This window comes from Taudactylus pleione, unplaced genomic scaffold (genome assembly GCF_031769625.1).
Source record: "Taudactylus pleione unplaced genomic scaffold, aTauple2 ptg000070l, whole genome shotgun sequence".
Lineage (NCBI taxonomy): Eukaryota > Metazoa > Chordata > Amphibia > Anura > Myobatrachidae > Taudactylus > Taudactylus pleione.
This window is the reverse complement of record NW_028284472.1, coordinates 13964991-13977680: the sequence shown is the minus strand read 5'-3', so window position 1 is coordinate 13977680 and position 12690 is coordinate 13964991. Positions and strand designations below refer to the sequence as shown.

General features: G+C 45.9%; 1 protein-coding gene across 2 annotated transcripts in view; it reads right to left on the bottom strand.

The window, feature by feature from the left end:
- The window catches only part of TDRD6 (tudor domain containing 6), a 109286-nt gene extending 97124 nt beyond the window's left edge, over positions 1–12162 (bottom strand). For both annotated transcript variants that reach the window (XM_088467264.1, XM_088467266.1), the window contains exons 1-4: positions 6546–12162; positions 5901–6002; positions 4818–4886; positions 2058–2126 (exon numbers count right to left, since the gene is read on the bottom strand). In XM_088467264.1, the coding sequence (XP_088323390.1) occupies positions 2058–2126; positions 4818–4886; positions 5901–6002; positions 6546–12042 (5737 nt within the window). In that variant the 5' untranslated portion in view covers positions 12043–12162. The remainder of the gene's footprint in view (positions 1–2057; positions 2127–4817; positions 4887–5900; positions 6003–6545) is intronic.
- Positions 12163–12690: the final 528 nt, after the last annotated feature.

The following is a 12690-nucleotide window of genomic DNA, read 5'->3' as shown; positions in this document are numbered from 1 at the left end:
AGTCTTCTGCTGTGCGCTCTGATAGAATAACTAACAAAATATAATCAGCTTTGGGGCTGCCAAACAGCCCCCCCCCGTATAAACAGTGACCCGACTCCGGCCAGGCACCAACTACAATTGAGGTGCCTCTGGCTCGGGGGCGGGATATAGGGAGGATGGACCAGTGCATCCTGGGAATAAAAGCTTTAACTGCGTGGTGCCCGGGATCCAGATCCAACCTACACCCCAAGGTCTTCCTGTGGAGCCTATGGACCCTGAAGAAGAAAGCGCAATTCCCTACAATGTGACACAACATAGTGCCAGGACAGTGATAGGCAACCTGATACACTTTGAGGGCTGCATCGTGCTGTCCCCTAAACTTCAAAAGGGACACACAGCCCAAGTAGTAAAGTAAAATAATAAATGCAATCAATGAAAGACATTCCCTGTAATAACTTATCAGAAGTCCTTAAACAAGCATTACAAGCGCAAAACAAACAAATCGGTCAAAAAAGCAGGACGGAACTGGGAGCTGCAAGTGAAGACGTGGAGGGGTGCATACAGCGTCAGGGCTGTCTGTTGTCCCATCCTTTGAACTGCTTTAGAATCAAAAAAAGCAATCACTGAAGTTCAACCTCCTGTACAACATATTCCAGGTAAGTACATGTGCAGTGATGTACTGCACTCCACTTCCATATGTTTTGGTAATGTATTGTATGCTGTAACCTTCCAGTACTATATCTGCATAATATTCTGAGCACTCCAAGTCACTGAGACAGTATAGTCCTAGATAACGCCAACAAGTCTCCCATCAGTTGCAGATAAGATTGCATTACATAGATTTCTTAACAGACAACAAACACAAGAGCGAGACAGGTGTACTGGGTGGAGGCACATGTATAATCACATTACAGGGCAATATGGAATACTAGAGGCCAAAGCCACCAAAATCTACCCCCATGTATCAGTTTTCAGATCATTTTGGAATCAATGCTGGTTTATCCCACCAGACGTGTGCATACCGGGAGCTGTAAAAAAGGACAAAGTCTTCTGACACACAATATGTACATAGAATTTTTACAAAATATGTTCATAAACTGGAGAGGAAATAAAGAAAACAAAGTATCAAATCTTGAGCTTTGATCAAAATATATATATATATATATATATATATATATATATATATATATATATATATATATATATATATATATATATATATAATATTTTTTTTTTTTATTTATTTTTTTTAAAGCCATCCAAGCATTAAATCCCAAACTATCTTGAAGGGGGAGGGGGTACAGTTTGGAGGATCCAGCCATTGGTTTTTCAGACTGTCCTGTAAGGTGATGATTATACATGCCTGGAAAAGTGGGCAAGTCTCACGGAACCCCCTGCAGTGGCACCTATTATCCACGCAGCCTCTTTTTCACACAGCTGGGTGGCGCTGCCGTTTGATTGGTCCTTCTGCTCACACACTAAAGGCATGACACAGTTTAGAAGCGATGTTTCAGAACAATTGTTCGTTTATTAATAGCTGTACTTTGCAATTAGCATTTTACTCCTGTAGCATGGATCACATTTGATTTTGGAGGACTACACTGACAGGTGCACTTTAGTGTATAATGTCAAAAGCTGATTTTCTTAAACCTCTCTGTAGGCTACAAACCAACTTCTTTAACGCAAAACGGCAGGAACTTGATGTGCAAATACCCTGGAAATTGTTACATACTAATGAATAAATGAGGAGACCAAATTTTAAAGTGTAAATAAAGGGAAATGTAAAATTGTGAGAGGCACGGATTGTTCCACTAAACTAAACTGGAATTTAATGCCTGATAAAAAAACAAAAACACATGAACCTTAGATTACAAAACACAAAAGTCAGCTCCGGGGTCTAATCATTTGAGCATTCGCACAACAGCTCAAAATTTATTCTCTGAATATTCCCAAAAGTACAAATATAAAATTTCTTTAGGTGCATTTATACTTTTTTTTTTTTTTTAAAGCCATATGTGACCACCACGTCAGACGTGCCTCCAAAACACAAAGATACTGAGATACTAATCATGAATAACCTTGCCGATGTGAAGAAGTGATCTGCTGAGGATCTGGCATCTCGGCATAATCCGGTTCACCAGTTATATCTATCAATCAAAGAGAAAATATATATATTATGATATGATATAATTATATATATATATATATATATATATATATATATATAGATAGATAGATAGAGAGAGATAGAGTAAATACTAATACAGAGAACTGAAACGAGCAGAACTTAGGGCCTGATTCAGAGCCGGACGTTCTGACAAGAGAGCTCGCTCTGAATCAGGGCCGTCCTACCTAATATTGGAGCGGCCACCTGGCCGCTCGCATAGCTGTGGGTGACCACACACAGCTTATGCGAGCGGCCAAAAAGATGGTTAGCGATGGTCAAGACCATCGCGACCATCGGGCTTGCGACGAGACCCTTGCGGTAGGGTCTCGTCTGCCGCAAGCCCTGGAGTGCTTTTGGCTCTATCAGAGCCGAGAGCACTCCCACTGACATCACTGGTGATGTTAGTGGGGCCAGCCCCAGACGGTAGGCGTTCCCATGGGAACGCCTCCGTCTGGGCAGCCACGCCCCCGGCACGCCCACCAAAGGGGGAGAGACCCATAGCGACGGCTTGGCCGTCGCTATTCGGGTCTCGAGCATGCGCACGACGGAGCTCCCTCCGTCGCACGCATGCGCACTTGGGCAACATCGACCCGCTTGCGAGCGGGTCTGAATCAGGCCCTTAATTTGCTACTTATGGCATCAGAAGGAACAGTAACGACCTGTGTTTCTGTACTGCAGTCATATCCAACTCATCTCATAACAAACCTACCGACATCAATGAAGGACAAAATGGCTGAATCAAAAACCAGAGAAAGGCAGCCTCTAAATCCATAAGGAACTAACCGTATCATAATGGGCACTTCAAGGTCAATGCAGGTGCGGGTATTAAGTAAAGGGGTAAGAGAATGCCCTCAGCTCTTTACCAAGTGCCCTGCATCCAACCATGACCCCACAGATAGCTAAGCCCATATCAGGAGAATGCATCCTTATCAATTCACCAGTAACCGGAACCTTCACATCCCAGTGAGCCCACAGTAAACCCACTGGAAACAGGCGACAGGTACAGACTGAAGCTGGAGCCAAGTGCAGCTGTTCCCAACTTGTTTTAAGCGTCTTTACACCTATCATGGTATTATGTAGACAATGAACATGTTGACTATTTAGGGCTAGGTTGCCGGTTGGGTTCTCACACTACAAAAACATTATGTCGACATGCACGTCGTTATCTTACCACGTTAACATATCACATCCCCTATCACACCTAAACCCGTGTGATACCCAGCACAGTACCAGGAGAACAAACATATCCCAGCACAGTGGGCTGATCGCACTGGTACAGCCTAATGCTGGGTACACATTACACGATCCGGTAATCTTGCCGATGGTCAGGGCAATTACCCTTCGCCCCGGACCATGCAAGATGGCTGGTACACATTACCCGATGTAATGAACGACGGAACGATACCTCGCTCCATCCTTCATCACAGAACACAGCCCTGAATACGATATTGCATCATTGGCCTTGCAGCACAGCCAATCACACTACGCCACTGACGACTCGCGGGGGCGCACAATCGTGTGTAAACATTAGACGATGTGCCCGATATTTCGTTCCAATCTGCTTCAAAACGACATATCGTCTAATGTGTACCCAGCTTAAGAAAGTCTGTTAAGGCCCATTTCTGGCTTAACCGAAAACTAATTAATAATGACCAGCACGTATGAAAATTCTTAGGCTTGGTACACACTTGGCGATTTATCTCTCGTTCTAGCAATTAGTGATATATCGTCAGTGCATTCGCAGGTATGTACACCTGATGTCTGTGAGCGTCGTAGTTCACAGACATATCAGGCCGGTCCTACAGCACAGCCGATGCCATCTGTCTGTGTGAATGGGCAACCCACCAACCACCCCCATACACTGGACCACCGACATCTTAACAGGGCGGGCAAATTCTGCCCGCCCAGAAGTGATGGCAGCCCAGACACATTAAGTGGCCTCTATACACACATATATATCCAATTATACATGAACACAACATATATGCAATACAGTATATCCAGATATCAGCGGATGGCCCCGATAATTGTAGTGTGTGTGCTTGCGACAGAAAGTAAAATATTGATCAATCGAGCATGCCAGATCGTCCAGCATGCTGGTCCGATACCATATTTTGTAAATGAAATGAAGGCCACATCGGGCAGTGTATGCTCAGCCGTGGCCGATGGACAGACATTTCCCCGGTTCCTTCCTAGGAACGAGGAAATATCTCCTTCCCGGGGACAGAGCGCAGATATCGGGGCTAATACACTGCGGGACATCTCACAGTGTATGCCCGCGATATCTGCTGGTTGTCAGGCTGCCAGATACAATGTCTGTCGGTCTGACAGGCATTTTATCTGGCAGTGTGTGCCCAGCATAAGTGTGTATAGCTTACCAGGAAGGCAGATCGGTCAGTCGCCCTAGTCTGTACCCAGCATTAATGTTCAATTCAACTAAACTCATCCTGGGAGTAAGTGAAGTTATATGCCGCACTTACAGTAGCTTCAGACTTGCTGAATTTTGATTGCAGCCCCATAGAGCTGCTTACAAAAATAGGCGAGTCCGTGCTGTGATAAGATGCCTTTGCAACTTAATGTTAAATTTAATGTTGGAATAGCAATATTTTTGTACTGGCAGAGGCCCATAGGGGCATTTCCCCCCCCAGGCAGAATGTATCAAATACACTACCTTGCTCTCTCGTGGCTTCTGCATTAATATTCACTGTCTTGTTGTCTCGGTCATTCTGGCCATTTGAATCTAGAAAAAAATTAAAATAGATTTGTCACTAATTACAGGAACCAAATCAAACGTTTAATACATTTAGGCATTACTTCACCTACTTAATAAAAAGCCAAAAGAGAAAAAAAAAAAAAAGGAGGAGCTGTATGAAGGGGCGGTAGGGGGGAAACTGGTAATTACGCACATTAAGTGCTGCAGTTACCGCTTCCCAGCATGAAGTTATGCAGGTTAGCGAGCTATTCGCACCTGTCATTATCGGCATTCCTCTGGTCGATATAGGAGCTCTGACGTGCAGGCAGATGTATGATCAGTAAGAGGCACTGACCGTTCCGACAGCTACAGCTGTTGTTGCCTCATTGACACAGCACTGTCCCTGGCTGTCGGTTCAGACAGCCAGGGATTGTGCAAATTATTTTTTTCCTATTAGCGGCGGGAGCCGCTGGGAAAAACACAAGCAGTGCATACGTAATCAAAACTTCAGAGCCGAAGACGAGAGCCAATGTTGGGAGAGCGCAGACCACCAGCAGGTGATTTAACGCTCTACCAGATCGAAATAAACATGCTTTCATACATGCGGCCGGTAGCTGAACACGCGTAACAGCGATCCGACTAAGAAGGTCCAGACAAATAATGCCCGGAGCGGCTGCATCATACATCTCCCCCAATGTTTGAATAGGAACGATTTTTTTTCAATGTTTACAACACTATCCCTTCTTTTTACAACAAAAAAACCACATATGCCCTCCTGCTTATTAAGGGTAGACTGACAGGGAAAACCAGAGAGCGATATGGAGAGGTCAAGGAAACGGCCAAAGGACATAAAAAAATACAATAGTCTGCAATACACCTTATGAAGGATAATGTTCTGCAGCCATCTTTCTTAAATCGAAAAAAGTTGTTCCCATGTGCTCTACGTATGTAGCCATTTTTTCACAAAAACATCAGCCACCCCAAGTTTAGTTTACAGTATAAAAAAAAAAGATATACACGAAATATGTAGTGAAAAGTAATTTTAAGGCCGCAATAGAGTACCAAAGTCCTTGTTATCCCGGAGGTCACCATCCTCCTCAATGACACGTGCTGAGCCTGCTGTGGCCACGTCCAGGTGTATTGTGTGAAGCAAATCTGCTGCTTCTGTTTAAGAAATATGAACAAGAAAAATGAAACTGTAAATCCCAAAAAAGGAATAAATATTTAGTACACTAAACGGTCACGGAACAGATTTAGTGACGAATGATGAGCACATTTTTGGTTAACAAAACAAAAAGATTATATATTATATATAAAAAAACAAACGTAGAGGTGCACTCATGGATCAATTTGCAACTGCCGGGGTGCCTTCCTATGTTCAAGATATATCCAGCAGGCGTCCATGAACCACGGACCAAGCGGCACTCCGACGGACTTTCAAAGTGTGCAAAAAGGTTTTTAATATCAACGTTTCAAAGCCCAATCGGCTTTTCTTCAGGATGTAAAAAAACATCCTGAAGAAAAAGCCGATTGGGCTTTGAAACGTTGAGATTAAAAACCTTTTTACACACTTTGAAAGTCCGTCGGAGTGCCGCTTGGTCCGTGGTTCTTGGATACCTGGTGGATAATATATATATATATATATAATCCCCCCCCTCTAAAGAGTGCTATATACACATTAGTAAAACAAGAGGTAGATAAGCTCACCTTTAACCCCATTGGTGAAAGTTTCTGTGCCATCATCACCGGAAAGGGTGCAGACCATCTCACATCGCAAATTGTCCTTGCTCATTTGTAAGCTGGTAGTAGGTGATCCAGGTAAGCCTTCGGTGGGTGGTTGATTTTCTGCTAAAGACTCTTTAATGAAATCTTCATGACTAGTTTCACTAAGCAATTCAGTGACTGTATCTTGTTCCGTTTTCCAAAAACGTCTCATCTCCTCATTAAAGTTGATGTCGTTATATTTAACGCTTACAAATGCCAGAGGGATCAGGTGTGGCTCGTCCTGAATTTCACGCACAGTTACCTCCAATAGATCTTCCGAAACCTTTTCGTAGAAATAATTTCTCCCCTCTGAAGACCAAGTTCCGGCTTTACAATTAAAACCTGCGAGGCAGCACGGAAACGCTTGAGCGGGGTTTTTCAGAAGTGTATCGGAAAGCTGCCGTATTTGATCCACATTAACAGTGTCTTCATTACCATAATCGATAAACCTTACGGTCACAAGATCAGCCGCGATTTTAGTAACAGTGGCCCTGTACCAGTTATCATCCTCACTATACATCACGTTGCAAGGGCTGCCAATCTCAAGTGTCGAGTTGAAATCTTCATTTTTGATGGCCTGTTCTCCGGCCTCTTGCACTCTAATAGCTAGGGAGTCAATATCTGCAGTTGATAGCTGACACCAGAAATATTCAGGGCTATCCACAGCACTAGCATAAACGTTTGCCGTTTCACCGGGCAGCGGCAGGCTCCAAGTGAAAGATTTAATACATGGAGCATATTTCTCTTCAAGTTTCTCTTCAGTGGTTATTTCATCCCCCTCTTCCTCAATATGTTCCGCTAACGAGTGTCCGCCATGTAAGGCAAGCAAGTCATTAATGCACCCATGTTGGTCATTAAGCATTACATCCCAATTAAGTTCATATTGTTTCACAAATTTACAATCTAACTGGAAGTCACTGGTCCGTTTAGAAAAGTCATCTAGGATATCATTCATGTTGGGCGTGGGCTCCGCACAATCCAGTCTGCTTAAAGAGCAGCGGACACTCATTATGGGGATGGAGCACAGTTTTACGGTAAGTCTATAGGTTTTACAGTTGGAGATTGTTGCAGTATTGCCATAGTCTATGTACTGCACTTTTAAACCCTGCATGCTTTTTCCAGTCACAACTGCGCGGTAATAGAGTTCATCGTCTGCAAAATAAGCACAAACTACATCTCCCATAGTGATCTCTTTATCAGCAAGGGTCTCAAATGTGCTCCGATCATCATTTAACATTGCTGAAATCTCGTCTAGTTGGCCGCCCTCTGCAAACTGAACATAGAAATCAAACACTGTATTTATGTGCGAAATGTACACAGGCATTTGCATCCCAGGGAAAATTTGCCTCCTGGGCATGTCGCTGTACTTCATTAGAGGGCACTTTGAGGAAGCGCTGCGTTTCTCTGCAAATGAAGATGACCTATCTGCGGTGGACTTATTTACAATTGGCATGGTATCTTGACCCACCGGTTTGTCTTGGAATGAGCCACTGGATGGAGCTAATGTAGCTGGTCTGTCTGCAGAGGACTTCTTCACAATTGGCATGGTATCTCGACCCACTGTTTTTTCCTGGTAATGGCCACTGGGTGGAGCTCTCCGAAATGTCATGGATTCCTTGTTATGTGAATTGAACTCTTGAGACCTAGCAGCGGAGTAATCTTTGTTTTCTACTGCATTGGCGGCAGGTACTTTTTTGGGGTAAGCTATGCTCGGCTTTTCAGAATGGATATCATTATTGGAATCTCTCGGCAGTAGATCCTGCCTGGTACTTTTTCTCTCCCTGGTGTCCACATTATTGAATGGTTTTTGTGTGCTGAAATCTTGAAACCGTGCAGCAGAGTAAGGTTTGTTTTCCACTTCACGTTCAGCGGGTACTTGATATCTTGGGTAACCGGTGTCCTTTTTATGCACTGCTTGACCAGCATCAGAATTGATAGTATTGTTAGACTCTCTATGCAGGGGAGCCTGCCTGATATTTCTTCTCTCTTTGCTGTCTACGTTCGTTAATGGTTTTCTTGCTTCAGTCTGCTTTGGATTGTTCTCTGGAGCACTTGGCAAGCAATTTGATGCAATTTTCGGTACCCTCAAGCCCAGTTTGCTTTTAACAGTTGCATTGATCTGTTGAGAACCGTCATACAGCTCAACTAATAACTTCCCATCGGCATCTTTGGCCACAACCAGGGCTCTTATAGCTTTGCACAGTACAGTCTTTTCAAACCAAGACACAATTTCACCTGGAACATTGGATGGAATATCGGGCAAGGAGCATTTTATTGCCTGCATTGGTAAAACTATAAGTTCATGTTCACTACAGGTAATGGGTAGGATGTCTTCTTTAGACACCATTTCAACGTTCCCGAAATCTACAAAGAATATTTCAACGCTGGCCTTCCGGTCAGAAAGGATAAAGCCTCGATACCACTGTTGGTCAATGAATTTTGCAAGACACAGAGGCCCAGAGTCATGAGGTAATTTCAAACGTCGAGTTTTATTACAAACTTTTGTAACAGCAGATGAAATCTTCTCAATAGTCTCTGTAGTCCTGGACAGCTGGCAGTAAAATTCCAAAGAAGGGTTAACATGGGTAATAAAGATCTCCTCCTCGCTTCCAGTTTTAATGCCATGCATTGAATAATAGTACGAATGAAGCTGCACAGATGGTGCCAGACTTTTGTGAAGTTGTCGAGTTGCAAATCCTCTCTTGACCAATGCATCACCGACACTGGAAAAGGGAGTGAACAAATCTACAATATTAAATAATGTTTTATCCAGTGATGCAACCGCAAAAACTGTGCAGTGGAACTCAGACCATTTGAAGGCTTCACGGACAAACTCCTGAAAAACCTTAGTGGCATTAACGTCCCAATAAAAAGGATTGCTACCTGTCGGGGTAACGATGTTGTAGACACTACACTTAAAAGCTTGAGCTTTTAATTGGAAAAATTCACTTTTAATTGCACAGAGATTTGCAACAGGGACATGGTCTTTGTTTCCGTAGTCAACATATAGCACTTCCACGGTATCTGTCTTGGAAATACTTGTTGGAATCTCAGTGATGAAGGCCCTGTACCATATTCCATTATCTGGACATTGTGCAAGACAGGCAAAATCACCACCCTTGTAAGGATACTTTTCAGGTGAGCAATGGTCTTGTAGGACTTTCATTAGGGCAGTCAGTTCTGAAAGGTACGCAGAATTTTGACACCAAAACAAGCCGGGGTTCTCTACATAGGAGATCACCACCTCAATTCTCGCACCTGGTTCAAATAACTGTTCTTCAAATGGGGAGTAGTGCAATTCTTCCGTATTCTCTTCACTTGGAACAGAGGCAATAATTTCTTGCTGGCTTGCTTTGGAAGACACTTGATTTAAAGTAGCCTGGCTCAACGCAGTCTGTCCTACTTCAACTCTCATAGCTTTTACGACATTAGATAACTGGACAGCTGGTTCAAGTTCTTCATAATTTACATAGCCTGCGTTCCACAATATTTTGCCCACACTTCTCTCTTGTATTCTGGATTGGTCCAGAACCTCAATAGTATATTGCTCAGCTTCTTTGGAGACCACACAGATAACAAGCTTCTTATCAAATACAGCTATTTTAAAGGCCAAGATGGACTCGTGGCTCCAGGTCTCCCCTAAAGGATGGATGTCAGCGACACAACACCTATTAGCCAGGGCTGGTAGGTCTCTAAATTCAGCGGGCAATTCCTTGACATCATACAAGTCAACTATGTCTAAATTTCCATGATCTAGAAAGTATAATTTCACCTTCTTTTTTTCGACAGACACGATTTCCGCCCGGTAGTATATATCGTCTCTGAACTTGGCACAGCATAGCTGACCTGGGACAGGTTTTACAACGATGCCATCTAATTTTGAAGCTTGGGAGTACATTTTGGTGATGCAGTTGACCATGTTGTTATGATTTGCAGAATGCTCTTCAGTTCGAATCCAAAAATTTGAGGGATCAATGACAAAGTCCACCATTGCATCATAAAAAGCGCCCATCTTTAGCTCCACAGTGGCGAGCATGGGGACATAAAAACTTTGAAGTACCTTTGGAGTATCAATCTTGACATCCTCTTTAGCACATGGAGTAGACTCTGTGGTAATAGGCGCTTTCACAGGGCAAGCCTTCAGGTTTTGAGCTCGCATGCCATACAAGCAGTTTATGTTAAGCCCGTTCTCCGCAAACAAGGTGATAACGTACAAGTGTTCATAGGAGTTGTAGAACTCTATTTTAGCAATGACATGCTTCTCGTACAGAAAAGAGCGTAGTTCAAACAGCAGCGGCAGGTCCCAGTCATCAGGGACTCCGTACAAAGCGCATCGGAAGGTGACCACTGGCATGCGGAAGAAGTCTGCTGCAAGGTTGCGCAAGTTGGTCAGAGGGACCACATCTCTGCGCCCCCAATCGACATGGATTACCGTAGCCAGCTGTTTACCCGGGATTATTTCCTGCAGCAGCGAGCGGTACCAGTGCCCATCCGTGCCGCGGGATGCGCACGGCTGACCCAGGGCGAAAGGCTGCTGAAACTTAGCGTCTCCGCAGGCGTTTTGACTCTCGTAGAAATTATGCATGCCCTCGGACAGCCTTTGGACTTCGTGTGACAGGCTCCTGAGCTGGCAGAAGACACGCTGAGGGTCGGAGACCTGCGTCACCACCACTGGCTCTGTCACGCCGGACTGGAATTGCGGGTAGAAGAAGTCCATGGCCGTGCTTTGCAAGGGGACCAGTTGCTTCACGATGCTCATGTTGTTGGTCAGCGGCTGGTGGGTCTCCACTTTCTCCGGCCAGTGGGCGCTGCAACCCACCTCGGCAAGGCTGGAGTCGACCAGGAGGCGGAACAGGGGATCCGGGAGGAACTTTGCCAGGCCCGAGTCCAGGAGATACTTGCTGACAGCTGCTAGGTCCAGAATAACTATCCCTTGGGGGAGGAGGAGATCCTTCACTAGTCCCTTCACCTCCTGGCCCAGCAGGGAGTGGAGATGGCGGAGGGCCTGGGTGCTCCAACCTTTCTTCTCCAGGGGCACCAAGTTTGCCAGGACACAGCCCAGGGCCTGAGGGGGCAGCTGGAAGAGGGAGCCCGCGGCCGGGCGCAGGGTGTTGGGGCGGGCTGTGGCCTGGCCCCCCTGGTCCAGCAGGTAGACTCTGTACTCCGGGCCCAGGCGCTGGGTCACCTTACACCGCAGCCAGTCACCGGCCTCCTCCTCCTGCACCAGGCAGTACTGCCCCACGGCCGGAGTGCACACCTGCTCCTCCGCCGCCACTGCCCCTCGGATCTCCGCCCGCAGCCGCCGGTGCTCCTCCTCCGCCCGCTCCCCGGCTCTCCCCCACACTCTCACCACCGGGGCCTCTCCGCTGGCCTGCACCGCCGTCACCCGCAACCCGAGCACCGAGCCTGGCACCGGAAGCCCCGCAGCTGAGTGCAGCATGACGATATAATCACCCGGCGTCTCCGACTCTCCCGCCAATGCGGCTGCTCAACGCGAGGGCGGCTCTGGTGGTGACGTCACGGGAACACAACCCAGAGACCCCCTGCGCCCGGCACAGAACCGCCCCCGGGCCTACCTGTACAGTTGCGGGGGGAACTACAAGTACAAGCAATCCCTAGCAGAGCCAGAGACAACCCACCCTGAGATCCCTGTGCTATATAAACCAGAATTGGTCAATCTGTGTTTGTGCAGCTGCTGGGGAACTACAAGTACAAGCATCCCTAGGAAAGCCAGAGACAACCCACCCCAGGCAGCTTACCCCGTGCTATATAAACCCGAATTGGGCAACCTGTGGCTGTACAGGGAACTACAAATGCAAGCATGCCCAGCAAGACCACAGGCACTGTCCCCCTGACTCAAACCAGCTCACCCTGAGGTCCCTGTGGCTCTACAGCTGCTGTGGAACTACAAATGCAAGCATTGCCAGGACAGCCAAAGTCACCCACCACTGACCAAATCCAGTTCACCCGGAGATCCCTGTGCTATCAGAATTGGACATGTGGCTGCACAGCTGCGGGGGGAACTACAAGTACAAACATCACTTGAAGAGCCACCGTCACCCAAACCCAACAGCTACCACTGAGTTCC